The sequence below is a fragment of the Engraulis encrasicolus genome, chromosome 6 (assembly GCF_034702125.1).
Source record: "Engraulis encrasicolus isolate BLACKSEA-1 chromosome 6, IST_EnEncr_1.0, whole genome shotgun sequence".
NCBI lineage: Eukaryota > Metazoa > Chordata > Actinopteri > Clupeiformes > Engraulidae > Engraulis > Engraulis encrasicolus.
The window spans coordinates 10120450-10135690 of NC_085862.1; the positions used below are offsets into that span (position 1 = coordinate 10120450).

At 44.5% G+C, this 15241-nt stretch overlaps 1 protein-coding gene across 1 annotated transcript in view; it reads right to left on the reverse strand.

The window, feature by feature from the left end:
* Positions 1 to 15039, reverse strand: part of apc2 (APC regulator of WNT signaling pathway 2) — a 29861-nt gene extending 14822 nt beyond the window's left edge. Inside the window, exons 1-6 of the mRNA XM_063200379.1 lie at positions 14899 to 15039; positions 7993 to 8083; positions 6574 to 6886; positions 4613 to 4721; positions 2851 to 2964; positions 2264 to 2340 (exon numbers count right to left, since the gene is read on the reverse strand). Coding sequence (XP_063056449.1) covers positions 2264 to 2340; positions 2851 to 2964; positions 4613 to 4721; positions 6574 to 6886; positions 7993 to 8083; positions 14899 to 15039 — 845 coding nt within the window. The remainder of the gene's footprint in view (positions 1 to 2263; positions 2341 to 2850; positions 2965 to 4612; positions 4722 to 6573; positions 6887 to 7992; positions 8084 to 14898) is intronic.
* Between the last annotated feature and the right edge of the window lie 202 nt (positions 15040 to 15241).

Consider the following 15241-nt stretch of genomic DNA (forward strand, 5'->3'; position numbering starts at 1 on the left):
CCTAACACCCCCCCCCCCCCCCCCCAACACACTCCCCACCTGCTCTGCCACAACAGCCAATCACAGCACAGCTACAGTGGGCCATGGCCCCTTTTCTGCTTAGCAACATACACACACACACACACACACACACACACACACACCGACGCAGAGGTAGCCAGTGATGCTGGACGATGGCACTGCAAGGTGAACGCACTGAGCTGTGTGTGTGTGTGTGTGTGTGTGTGTGTGTGTGTGTGTGTGTGTGTGTGTGTGTGTGTGTGTGTGTGTGTGTGTGTGTGTGTGTGTGTGTGTGTGTGCAAGCTATACGCACTGCAGATGGGCCGTTTGTCTCAATCAGCTGAAGGTGAATGGGCTGTAGGGTATACTGGGTTTTTTTTTAAATGTTGAGGTTGACAAAATACAGCCGTTTCAGTCAGGACCTATATATTTGCATGTATCACCGCCACCAGACTAGAGTAAGGGCATCTCATCTGCGGTCCTAACTTCCTCAAATGATTCATTATTGAGCAGGCATTCATCATTTGGTGAGGCTTGCATATATCTGGTCATAACAAAATATGAAAAGATCAAGCCTCTTTTTTTCTGGCAACTCATGTTTGCAGGAACAGAGCATATTCATATTTACACATATGCCATGTATGCCATGTGATACAGTGTATTCGCATCAGAATGCAGAAATTATTCTTGGTTTTTACGTAAGCAGTGATGTAGTCTACGGCGTAGAACACAACTATACGCAGTCTACCCACCTGAAAATGTCAGGGATTTCAGTATACCCACCTAAAATGGTTGATTCAATATTTAGACTAGCAGAAATATACAGTATACCCACCACAATAAAATGCTCAACTATACAGTATACCCACTAGAAAAAAGTAGACTACACCACTGGTTTTAAGTAATTCTTGGTGGATATACTGTATATACGACAATAAGTTTCACCTGGAATACTGCACATATAAAATCCGCCATGCCAGTAATGTAAATTCTGACCTGCGAAGAGCAAGCGTAGTATAGTGGTTGCGGCTACATCTGCAAGACAAACTGAATATTTTATCTTTCTTATAAAACATTCATTACTGCACATGACAAGACCACACAGGAAAACGACTTCAACACCAGCCAAGCAGCAACCATGAAAAAAACAAAGATATATATAAACATGTCAGTTAAACCAACTGAAATATACACCTCAACATCTCAGAATGTGGAGTCACTGCAAAGCACAGCCTCCTGAAATTAGCATCTAAATCAAAATGACATCCCATTTCCCTTAGGAGCAAACACACCTGTTTAGGCTGTATGGGACAATAGAAAAGATATTATCCTATTTCTTATTGTCCTACTTCACAGTGGATGGTGAACTATATATTCTTAAGTCTTAAGAGGATGTCCACGTTAAGCTGAAAGGTATATGGAGTGTGGCATACCTACTATGTAAGAACCGCACTATGTAAGAAGCGTACGTACGGATGTGTGAGTGGTTAATTTACATGGTGGCGGTTCACTTCAAAGTTTTCTAAGAGAATCCCGTACGTGATAATTCTGAGGTTGATCGACTGATCAACCAAAGTAACTTTTAATGAATTGTACCAAATGAAATACAATACAATCGAATGAAGTTCATTTAATTGTGGTGTAATGAGTAACAGTGTTTTGTAACTGTTGAGGAGGGAGACTATGTGATCCTGTGAAGATTGTGAGGGCTTCCCAAGTATAGGTAGGCTTAGCGACTTGCTTTAGGGCTTCTCTGAAGGTGTCTTTAAGCCAGGCTCAAACTACACGACTAGCGATTGTGTGTCCGATTTTGGCGTCGGGGTGCACCTCACACTAGAAGAGAATCGCAACTGTCAATCTTGTTGCTGCTCGCAGCCACCGAGACAATGCCCGACGTTCTATTTCCAGTCGCAAATATCAAACACTGTTTGATTTCTACGATTCGCGATCGGCGACTCTTTGAGCTGCCAAAGTTCTGTCTTAGAACGTCGCTCACGACGAGGAAATCTTTCCCGACAATCGCTTGCGATGGTCCTGGGGGGTAACGTTCCAGCGATTGTCGTAAGGGGGGTTTTCAGCCGAGAATCGGCGCGATAGTCGTGTAGTTTGAGCCAGGCTTTACGAACACAATGCATTCTCAACGGTCCATTGTTGGACTAATGGGATGGACCAATTTTAATAAAAAAAAATTTAATCTATCGGACCAATGACATGGAACCTTACATCATGCGCTAGCTAGCGTACCTGGTTCTCTAAGGTGGGCGTCTTCTCCAGGGGCGCTCGGGACTCGTGGGCCTCCTGAAGCTCCTTCTCCAACTGCTCCAGACGGGCAACGCGGATCTGCAGGCAGCCATGAGCACAGGCGTAAATAAAAATGTTTACATACACAGTGATGGGTAACCTGGATTCATTACCTGTAGTTACAATAAAGTGTCTTATATTCGCAGTCACCTGGTTGAATTGGATAGGTAGCACCAAGCCATTTGGAGAAAGTGGCACTGATTTATAACTAATGAATACAGGTGGCCCATCACTGCATATACAGCATTTTGTCCTATAAAGTTAACACCTAACAGTAACACTATCAGAGGAATCAGATCCAGATCCATCAGATCTTCTCTAAGTGGACATTACTTCCCAATTCTGTCATTAACGGCAAACGCAGATGTTGCTAACTTCACCATTTACAATGTGGCAGTGGTTAAAACAAAGTTTATTATCACAATATTCGGAATGTGTCATTTGAGTTCGTAACATTACCATACCAATACAGCATTTCCTTTGTTATGAAGGTAAACAACTCATGTGTGTGTTGGTGAGGTAAATAGGGTACAAAAGTAAGTTACTGACCTGTGTTCTCTGCACCATTTCGTCGCTGGTGCCAAACCTCTCCTCCATGACGGAGCGCAGCTGCTGGGCCTCGAACTCCAGCTGTTGGCGAATCATGTCCATCTGGATGGAGAACTGGGGACAGACGGCAGTAGCCAAAATTATTATCAGGAGCCAAATGCTGGTGAAAGTTTAGTTTTCCTAGTAGAAAAGACCAACGTACTAGCCACTTTGACCCATTAATGAGTGTGTGTTTGGCTAGTAAGATCTACTCGCCTTTTTGGCTGGTGGTGAATCCTAGACCCACAATGCAGATTACAGCTTTCATCTTCCTTGAACTTACGCCATTACTCACAATATGCATCATTACTAAAGCGTGTAACACCAGCTCTTGTCCTCCTAGTATCTAGTCCATGGGTGGGGACCTAGTGAAGGAGGGGTCTGTTGTAAAGGTGGCTGCCTTCAATATAACCCTAAAGTGCAGGGGGAAATCCTGGTTTGTGTCCATAGTATGGCCCTTGGAGGCAGTGGTGCCGACAGGGGGGGACAATGGGGACAGTTGTCCCGGGACCAGGGAGAGAGGGGCCCCAGAATTGGTTCCTTATTACATTGTATGTATTGGGGTGGGGGGCCCTTTCAGATGACTTTGTCCTGGGCCCGGCCAAAGCTGTCAGCAGCCCTGCTTGGAGGACTTTATGAAAACTGAAGTGGCGCCTCGAATGAAAAAGTTTCCCCACCCCTGGTCTAATCCATGCTACTGAAAAGAGCACTCTGGTCCCCTGCTCTGGCTGTTAGATGCTGCTGAGTCTGTGTGCCCACTGGCTTGTTTAGAGAGAGCAGAGTGATTTGACTTGAGAGACAAGATACGTATGTCAGTGTTGACGGACGGCGTCTGGAGTGGAGCCCATCTGCTGTTGTTTGCCTGCTGGGGCAGATACGCAGGGCCGGTTCTAGTCAATTTGGTGCCCTAGGCGAGCACCAATCTTTCCTTTTTGTGGAATTTGACATTGGCATCTGTAAACATAGTGTCATACATCTGATCGAAGACAGCTGATCTAGTACCATGAGTGCCCATTAAGATTCATTGTCAATTTAAAATGTTGTGCTTAATTTTGCTTAATATTGTAATTCTGTGGGCTGAGGTGCCCCCAAAAGACATATGGCGCCCTAGGCGACCGCCTAGTCTGCTTATGGCTAGCGCCGGCCCTGCAGATACGGTTTCAGTAGAAGGAGCTGAAGTTCAGCCCGATAAACAGTAACAAGCAATCTGATCTTCCTGTGCTTTCAGTATCTGTGTGTATGTGTGCATGTGTGTGTACATTTGTGTGTGTTTGGATTTTTGTGAGAGAGATAGAGAGACAGTTCATTGTGCTTGTGCATGTGTGCGTGTGTGTGTGTGTACACTTTATGCTTGCATGTGTGTGTGTGTGTGTGTGTGTGTGTGTGTGTGTGTGTGTGTGTGTGTGTGTGTGTGTGTGTGTGTGTGTGTGTGTGTGTGTGTGTGTGTGTGTGTGTGTGTGTGTGTGTGTGTGTTCACTTTATGCTTATGTGTGTGTGTGTGTACACTTTATGCTTATTTGTATGTGTCTGTGTGTCTGTGCAGGCGGACGTGCGTGTTTGTGTGTGTAAGTGTGCGTGCGTGTGTGTGTATGTGTGGTGTGTGTGTGTGTGTGTGTGTGTGTGTGTGTGTGTGTGTGTGTGTGTGTGTGTGTGTGTGTGTGTGTGTGTGTGTGTGCGCGCGCGTGCGTGCGTGCATGCACGTGTGTGTGTGTGTGTTTCTTACTGTGTCGATGCGGGGCAGTTCTGCCAGCTTCTGGGAGAGCGCCTGCAGCTGAGAGTAGTACCAGCGCCGCTCTCTCTCCTCCTTCTCAATCTCACTCAGAAGCAGGTGTCTGCAAGACCAACACAAACATCAGTATCAGCCGATATCAGCCGATTGATATCTGCCGATATCAATTTTTTTTTGTCTTTTTGACTTTATTTATGATAGCATAGTGAAGACGGTGACAGGAAATGAGTGGGGGGAGAGAGACATGGGGAAGGGCGGCAAAGGACCTGGACCGGGAGTTGTACCCGGGTTGGCCGCATAGCAGACAAGTGCCCCACTGGCAGGGCCAATATTAGGCATTTTTAACAGTCTTTTAAACATTTGTAACAATATTAGTATTGATCAATCGATATGAAAAACTCTGCCGATATTAGCAACCAATGATATATTACTCAATAAATCAAGCAGATCCTACCATGAAACCTACTGTACATAAAAAGTAGGCATATGTTTTTAGAACAGAGACTTGTACTGTTATAGTCGACCCATTACTGTGACCATGCTAATGAAACAGAGTTTCAGAGTAAAAATGAGAAAAAAATATCTGACTAAGGCACTCTAAATTAAACCTAAAATCCTAAATAATAAAGACATTTAAATTTGGAGGTTTGGAGAGATTTATTTTTCAAATTTTTGACTCTGGATTTCCAAAGCTTCGGACTAAACAGCACCCGAAACCAAGAAGCCTACAAACAATCGGGATAAGAGCACACCCTATTCTACAAGATCAAAGTAAACTCTTGAGTTTATTAATCAAGGCAGTTGCACTCTGCGGCTGATGTTACACAGAGTAATACTCATTAGCTACTACAGCAAAGTAAAGATGAAACCTAATACGGCCTGATGTCACAGCACCACAGTACCATAGCACACAGCTCAATGGATTAAATCAATCTGTGCTCGCTAGACCCTCGACTGGAAGAATTTGAGTCAGTTAATCCGACAAGCACCCAGATCAGATCAGGCAGGATACCTGGCTCTCATCTCATCTCCCTGTGATTATGCTGATTAGGTGGCACTGAAGGCAGATTCACAGTCATTGGCCACGACTACATGATGTTTTTAATTCCATTAATGAATAATTCCGAATTAAATAGTTCATTTGAGTTCTGAACTGGCTCTCATCTCATCTCCCTGTGATTATGCTGATTAGGTGGCACTGAAGGCAGATTCACAGTCATTGGCCACGACTACATGATGTTTTTAATTCCGAATTAATAATTCCGAATTAAATAGTTCATTTGAGTTCTGAACTGCCTCTCATCTCATCTCCCTGTGATTATGCTCATTAGGTGGCACTGAAGCAGATTCACAGTCAGTGGCAAAGTTTACTTGACGTTTTTAATTCCGAATTAATAATTCCGAATTAAATAGTTCATTTGAGTTCTGAACTGCCTCTCATCTCATCTCCCTGTGATTATGCTGATTAGGTGGCACTGAAGGCAGATTCACAGTCATTGGCCATGCTTACCTGACGTTTTTAATTCCAAATTAATAATTCCGAATTAAATAGTTCATTTGCGTTCTGAACTGGCTCTCATCTCATCTCCCTGTGATTATGCTGATTAGGTGGCACTGAAGGCAGATTCACAGTCAGAGACCTACAGGGACTGTAGCAGCTTTGGGCTAATAAGACTACTGCCTCCTGAAAAAAATGGTGACACTGTCACAGTATTAACATTATTATTACAATTACATTATTGTTACAATTACAATTAATTTTTATTCAGTGGCAGTACACGAGACCCAAATATGCTCATCGACCACAACTCTCCAATTAAGCGCCTCTTTGTTATTTCATCGTATTGGCTTCTTGTATTTCAATATTGGCTCCTCCTATTAGAAGTGTAAATGAATATCGTTTAATTTCCCTCAACAAATCCCAAATCGGGCCAAAAAAAAATCCTCCTCCTCACCTCTCCTTGCAGAGCTCCTCCAGGTGCTGTGCGGTGACGCGTCCCTCCCCCATCAGCCCCGCCTTGGAGATGGAGCTGTCCATGAGGTGGGGGTGTATGGCCGTGGCCTCCCCGGCCACGGAGAGGCTCTGGCGGGACGAGGGCCGGTGCGGGCTCCTGGCGCGGCTCTGGCTCTGGCTGGAGTGGGATAGGGCCCCCAGGCGCTCCTCCCCCTCCCCCGACCCGGACATGGAGGCCAGGGACTCGGGCAGTACGCGGAGGTTGTGAGGCTGGTACTTGAGCTCGTAGTAGTGGGTTAAGTCCATGTGGAGTTCTGGAGAAAATGAGGGAGGAACATTACGCTTAGGTTAAAAATATAGGTTTTTCTTTTTCAATAGTAACAAGTTTCCATGCTGTTGTGTGTGAAAGTATGTATGTGTGTTTTGTGTGTGAAAATAAGTATGTTGCATTTTCCTATATGAACTCTCAGGGGCTGACGTCTGAAATCCGAGCTCAGTGTACCGAAGTACAGAAAATGACTATCGCGCCTGACCTCAAAATAGACATGCCCATCATCATCATCATCCTCATCATCCAGACTCTATCAAACGATGCCAGTGTTCCGGAATGCAGCATTACCAACATTCCGCCTCTCCCCAAGGTCACTGCAGAACCGGGATTAGTCAGCCGATAAGCAGTGAGAAGCAGTCTGTCTCTTTTCTGATTACTCTGCACTGCTGACGCCATGCTCACAGCAAATGGGGTGAAAAAAAACAAGAAAACTCGTTCTAGATGTTAATGAGACTCTGACAGACAAACTATCACGCTTGACTTGAGTGAATTCATTGAAAGCAAATTCATTCTGATTGGCAAACTTTGAACAGAGCTAATTTGAAAGAATTGGGTTGCGGAGCGCATACCCCAATGCTTATTTTTGACTGTTATCTGACTGAAGTGTGTGTGACATTTTTGTGTAGTTTGCCTTATCTTTTGTCATTCAGGCTTTGGTAGATGATGGCAGTTTCTATGATGTGTCGTGTTTTTAGTCACTTGATTGGGTCACTAGGCACTTTGCTCTATCATTTGCATGTCTATGGTGTTATATACTGTACTTCACGAGTTTCGATGTTCTTCTGAATTTTAATTAAGTTTGAATCTGTCACAACTGTTTGAATCATCCACAACGGTCAACGTACAGTATGTGTAAGGCACGTATGTGAATAAAGAGACCACTGCATATTTGTGATTATTCCCTGTAAAGATATCGACTAAAAGCGTATGGTATGGTATGGTATGGTATGGTATGGTATCATATCATATATCATATCGCAACATATCACATCACATCACATCACATCACATCACATCACATCACATCACATCACATCACATCACATCGCATCGTATCATATGGTATGGTATGGTATGTTCTGTCCGTACCTTTGAGCTGGTCGAGTACATCTGTGCGTCCTGATGAGGCCAGGGTGGAGGCTTCCTGCTCCAGCTTCTTCTGGAGCTGCCTCAGGACCTCCTGCAACACAGAGGGACACCGTCAGCATCACTGGTACCCACATCACCCACATCCTCCTCTAGCAACATGTCAGCATCACTGGTACCCATATCACCAATATCCGCATCCTCCCCATTATCAGCATCAGCATCACTAGTCCCCACATTACCCACATCCTCAACATCCTCCTCTAGCAACATGTCAGCATGACTGGTACCCATATCACTAATATCCACATCCTCCCTATCATCAGCATCAGTATCACTGGTCCCCAGATCACCCACATCCCCAGCAACATGTCAGCATCACTGGTACCCACATCTCCAACATCCTCCTCTAGCAACATGTCAGCATCACTGGTACCCACATCCCCTACACATCCTCACCACATCCTCCCTATTATCAGCATCAGCATCATTGGTACCCACATCATCCACATCCCCAACATCCTCCTCTAGCAACATGTCAGCATCACTGGTACCCTTATCAATACTATCCACACCACATCATCCCTATTATCAGCATCAGCATCACTGGTACCCTCATCACCCACATCCTCCTCTAGCAACATGTCAGCATCACTGGTACCCACATCCCCTACATCCTCAATCCCCACATCACTCATATCCACATCCTCCCAGGACCTATTATCAGCATCAGCTTCATTGGTACCCACATCCATCAGCATCACTGATACCCACACCCCCTACATCCTCGGCATCTTCCTATACTAGCAACATGGCTGGTGCCCACATCCTCAACACCCCCAACATCTTCTCAGGTATACTGTAATAGAATATCCACACCACATAGTCCCTATTATCAGCCTCAGCATCATTGGTACCCACACCCCCAACATCTCATTCTCCGAGGACCTATTGTAGCACCATCGCCATCATTGGTAGCCACATCCCCAACATCCTCCTATTGCAACATGTCAGCATCACTGGTATCCACATCACTCATATCCACATCCTCCCAGGACCTATGGTCAGCATCAGCATCACTGGTACCTACATCTCCTATATCCTCAGCATCCTCCTATACTAGCTACATGTCAGCATCATTGGTACAAACATCCCCCACATCCTCCTATAGCAACATGTCAGCATCACCACATCTGCTGTATATCCGTATCTCTTAATAGCATCACTGGTCCCCACGTCTACATCCTGTAGCGTCTCAGCCCTCACGGTACGTGTACAACCCCAGCACACATCAACACCATTTCTGTTAATATTACAATGGTCACACGAAGATATTTAACAAAATAATGATAAACAAAGGAAAATAGGCAGAATCTGTAACAAATCCCCTCCTTTGAGGAAACCACAAATCCAACAACTACAGCCCAAAACGTTGTGGCTAGTAAGACCACACATCTGTTTGTCCCGTCTTCAAGCTGTTGTGAAGAATAATAATAATACAAAAAAAAAATCCTCAACACCAGCCTTTTCTGCAGGTTCCATGTCGAAAGGAAGATGTTCTAATTCTGATGCTGACGCCGGAATCCTCCTGCTCCGTGCTGTACTCGGTGTGTGTGTGTGTGTGTGTGTGTGTGTGTGTGTGTGTGTGTGTGTGTGTGTGTGTGTGTGTGTGTGTGTGTGTGTGTGTGTGTGTGTGTGTGTGTGTGTGTGTGTGTGTGTGTGTGTGTGTGTGTGTCTGTGTGTGTGTGTGTGTGTGTGGGTGTGTGTGTGTGTGTGTGTGTGTGTGTGTGTGTGGGAGATAACCCCTCTCTGGCACTATGGCCGTCGTGGGCGGAGACTGACCCTGAGAACTGGGGCTTTAGATGGGGGATTATCCAGATGTGCTCCCGTCCCATCCGCACTGCACGTGGCACACACTCACACACTGCTTAGGACGCTGGAATTGATAACTCACAAACACACACAAACACACACACACACACACACACACACACACACACACACACACACACACACACACACACACACACACACACACACACACACATACACGACACAAAGGGCCGCCGACAGCTTCCACTGAGCCCAGGACAAAATAATCTGAAAGGGCCCCTTCCTAATACACTGTACACAATGTAATGGGGAGGGAATTTGGGGGCCCTTCTCTCCCTGGACCCGGGACAACATACCCCTTTGTCCCCCTCTGTCGGCGGGCCTGCACACACACAAATACACACACACACTCTCTCTCTCTCTCTCTCTCTCTCTCTCTCTCTCTCTCTCTCTCTCTCTCTCTCTCTCACACACACACACACACAGCAATAATACCAATCCATCTCAGCTTAAAAAAATACTCTCCCTGGATTCCATCATGTGACAACAGGTCACGTTCCCGATCGTACATGCCCATGCATCTCAGATTAGAGATAAGAAGCAGCGTGGACACCAGACACGACCTGAGCTACCCGAGTAGCTGAGGTCGCTGAAGAGGTTTCGTCATGAATTCACTTTATTGGCTCTGGACATGACACTATCTATCTATGAATCTAGACTTAAGACAAAGCTGTTTTCAGATGCTTTTAACTAGCTTGCATTTTATATCATTTTTATTTCTATGTTTATTTCTTACCATGTTTTTATCTTAACGTTTTAAACATATCTTTTTTAAATGTATTGTTCTTTTTATGTTTTTCTTTTTACCATATGTTTTAATCTTGGTGTTTTAACTCTAATGTCTTTCTTCTTTTCTTCGCTTGTTTTCTTTCCCTTTTCATTTGTTTTTTTTTTGTGAAGCACATTGAGTTGCACCTGTGTATGAAATGCGCTATAAAAATAAATTTGACTTGACTTGACTTGACACTGATTTAGCCAATCACATAACGACTCTGGCTTGTCTTCCCATGACATTCAGAGATATGAACATTGAAGGTAGAGGTGGCGTCCACGCCTTTGTCTTACTTGGGGAAGTTTCGCTCAGTGCGTAATTCCAAAACAATGATGCAGTGGGAAGAAAAAGGAGCCGTCGCACAAAGGGGCTTGATGCTATCAGTGAAACTGTATTAAAAGCCAAAAATAAAGAGAAGCCAAAACAAAAAGTGGTTGCAAACGTTTCGGGTCTAGCCAATCATCAGTGTTCCCAAAATCGAGATGAAGATTCCAATTGGTTTTCGCCAAACCGTGCATGTCATAGCTCATGACTATAATATTAGGTGACTTTTAATCGCTGAAATTCGCTCTGGTTGCCTAGGTCGCTACGCTCCCCACACATTAGCTTTGGTCACTTAATTCGCCAACCCTACATAGAAAAATAATCCGATTCCGTCGCTCCGGTGGCGTAGGTCTGTCTTGGTGTTGTACACGCACCTATCCATAGACGTAGAGACTGATGACCTCTGTATTCATCTGAATAATGACATCCCTAAATAATATTATCATGGATCCAAGTAACACTTTATTTTACAGTATTGTTTTGTTTTAATAATCAGAGACGCAGAAATCCTTCTACACTTCCACAATTGAATCAGTGATCTCTGGAAACACCATTGTGGTACAGCTCAGGATAAGGTAGCCCAGCATACAGTATAGTAGTGCACTCTGAAAAAAAAACACTGGAACCATCCCTCCAGGGCTACAAGAGATATATTCAAGAAGAGCAAAGACACAGACAAAAGGGATGACAAAAGACACCTTCCATCCTAGCAGCTGCCCTCAGGGACTATGTTCTATATACAATGCAGGACAGATAGAGTAGATTGCGCAAGAGTTTTTTTTCCCTCAAGCCATCCAAAAAATAAGCCTTCTATCTTGAATCTTGGATACTGAAAAATACATGTAATATTATGTATTTAAACTGTGTATATCTTAACTGTAAGGTACAGTGGAAATGAATGAAGTGTTACATGTTATTGGATACTTTGTTACATAGATAGTACCTTATTAATGTAAAAGGGAGAGTGAAATGAAGTGAACCATATGATATGCATTCATGTGATTTCATGATTGTGCATTAGTCCATCATCTTTGCCCAGATGATTTGTAAGTGTGAATTGTTAGATCATTTGACAACTTGCTCATGGTATTATTCTCCAATAAAAATTGAAATCATGTAGCTGCTTCTAGTTGAACGCAAAGGCAAAAGGCAAAAGGCAAGGGAAATCTCTTAACAAATATACGCCCAAGTCCTCAAGTAATCCATGGCATCAAACCGTCCTCTTTTCTGCACAGTACAAAAATCATACTGAAAGATAGGAATATCCTGGGAATATCCAAGCCAAGGCGATCAAAAAATCAAAACGGAGCATTTAACCCACATTTCATGAGACTGTTCATTTTAAGTGGAGCACAGTGCTATGGAGGAAAATTGTATTTGAAATGCATATAATCATTTCCAACCAGTGAAGCAAAGCACAAATACGACAAGCAGCAGCCTCGAAATCAAGTCTATATATCTTTTCAAAATGGTCGGCCGCTCAAGAGACACTGCACCACCACTGCAGTCAGTGTGGAAAATCATTTTTCCTTCTGATGGTTTTTTAGTCCACAGGGAAATCTCCTCAGCGTGAGCCGTGATGTGTCTGTCTATGCCTGGGAGGCAGCCGCGGGTGTTGAGAGGCACTAGGCTTATCAGCAGTGAGCTCAGAGAGACGGTAATGGGAGCTGCACGGCAATTACGCCTTTAAAAGTACTAGACTTCTCACAGGCAAAATGAGGACCCAGCAGAGTACACTTGACTATTAACGCACATTTCCACACTGTCTATCTCATTTATTATAGCGATTTCTATGCGCTTACTACTGGATTCACACATTCACTACAAGCTGTTGTGCTTCTTTGCAGCAAAGCTCTGACCTCTGACCTCTGGTGTGAGAGAGCTATAGAGATGGGATTGCTGAGCCATCGCTGATAGGCTGCAGTTAGGTACAATAGGTCACTGCATGATGGCAATGTAGCTTCAGTTAAGAGTCCCAATACGGTGCTTCCCTTTGACATACTGTATATTTCACTGCAGTCTGATTCGTTAAGGTAGGACTGCAATACCAATAGGTGACAGAGACTACTCAGATGGATAGAGTTGTTAGATCGCCTCTGAAACTGCCTCCAAAGCCTTGCTATTAGGTTGGATATTGTACATGTAGTTACAACAAATTTGACATAGAAATATCGCTAAAATGGGACACATCTGGACCATAAGGCTTTGTCACAAGATAAAGGAGGAGTACTGAAGATCATTTTCAGTCTAAACTCAATTTTGACAAAATATGTAGTTACTGCACCCTGGCTTTTGTAGGGCAGAGCAGCCGGGGGATAAAGAGGAGATGGAGAGGAGATAGACTAGGTCAATCAAGCATCTTGAAGTCTACTGCAAACAAAGGAGACGGAGAAAGGGGAAAATGTAGAACGCCAGAGTGAACAGAGAAAGAGAAAAATAATGTGGGAGAGGAAGAGAGCTAACGATGAAGCATAGGGACAGGATATTAAGTGGAAGAGACGGAGAGTGGGAGAGAAGCAGTGAGAAAGAGAATAATGTGAGAGGATAAGAGAGCCATCGCTGCCGGATAAGAGGAGGAGGAAAAAGCATGGAGGAGGAGGTGGAGAGAGAGAGAGAGAGAGAGAGAGAGAGAGAGAGAGAGAGAGAGAGAGAGAGAGGGCACAAAGCGAATTAAGGTGCGAGTGAGAGAGACAGAGACAAAGAGAAAGCGAAAGAGAAATAGAAAGAGAAAGAGAAAGAGAAAGAGAAAGAGAAAGAAATATAGATACGATAAGAGGGCACGAGAGAGGGAGGGAGAGGAGAGAGTAGAGATGGAGGAAGAGTGTTAGTGGGAGCAGAATCAGAGTCCTCCCTCCTGCTGAGAGTGGTATAGCAGTGCAGTGCAGTGTGTGTGTGTGTGTGTGTGTGTGTGTTTGTGTGTGTGTGTGTGTGTGTTTGTGTATGTGTGTGTGTGTGGTGTGTGTGTGTGTGTGTGTGTGTGTGTGTGTGTGTGTGTGTGTGTGTGTGTGTGTGTGTGTGTGTGTGTGTGTGTGTGTGTGTGTGTGTGTGTGTGTGTGTGTGTGTGTGTGTGTGTGTGTGTGTGTGTGTGTGTGTGTGTGTGTGTGTGTGTGTATGTATGTGTGTGTGTGTGTGTGTGTGTGTGTGTGTGTGTGTGTGTGTGTGTGTGTGTGTGTGTGTGTGTGTGTGTGTGTGTGTGTGTGTGTGTGAGAGAGAGAGAGTGTGTGATATAGCAGCGCAGTGCAGCCACGGTCCATTAACATTAGTAGCCACTTGGCGTAAGTGGGTCATCTCATCGCAGAGGAGGAAGATGAGGACGTCACGTCAGCATGCCCATCTCATCACTCATCTCCGTGTGAGGTGGCACAGGAACTCAGGACATAGCCTGCATAATATATATGACACCTACCCTGTCCTACAAAGGCATATTGCTAGCCTGGGCGAAAAGCCGAAATCATAGGATGGCGTCGCCAGGCTAGCAAATTGCAGTAGCTACACCAACATTGAAACTGTGAAATACTGTATGCCTTCAAAGACTTGGCATTAGGTTGGATATTGTAGTTACTGTAAATTTGACATGGCAATATCTCTAAAATGGGACACATTTGGACCATAAGGCATTGACACAAGATGAGAGGCCATTTTCAGGTTAAACTAAATTTATGTAGTTACTGCACTTTGCCTTTGTAGGGCAGTGTGGCTAAACTCACATACAGTACTAAACCCTTTCTTGCAGAGTCTCTATTATATCCCTAATGCCCACGCTTACATGATGCTTTCAAAGTGGAATTAAGTTTTATTCAGTTAACTCTGTCACGTAAACGTCATTGTCACTAAAATGGTAATGACCATGTGATGAACCACCAGTGGTGTGTGCCGTGCTGTTTGTCCCTGTCAGGCTGCCGTAGAGTGGCGTACTGTACCTTCATGTCGGAGGTCTCGTTCTCCAGTTTGTTCAGGTGGTGGGAGTTGTCCTTCAGCTCGCGGCGCAGGTGAGTGTTCTCCTTGCGGAGGTCCTCCACCTGACGGACCAGCTGGTCGTAGGACGCCACGGAGTTCGCCATCTTCACACCACTGGGTCCCTGCAGACAACAAACAAACAAACAAATAAGCTAACGATGAGACAGGACCAGCCAGGATTACATTACATTACATTACATTACACTTAGCTGACGATTTATTTATCCGAAGCAACTTACACTCATTTCAAGTACAGGGTATTGGTTACAGTCCCTGGAGCAGTGTGGGGTTAGGTGCCTTGCTCAA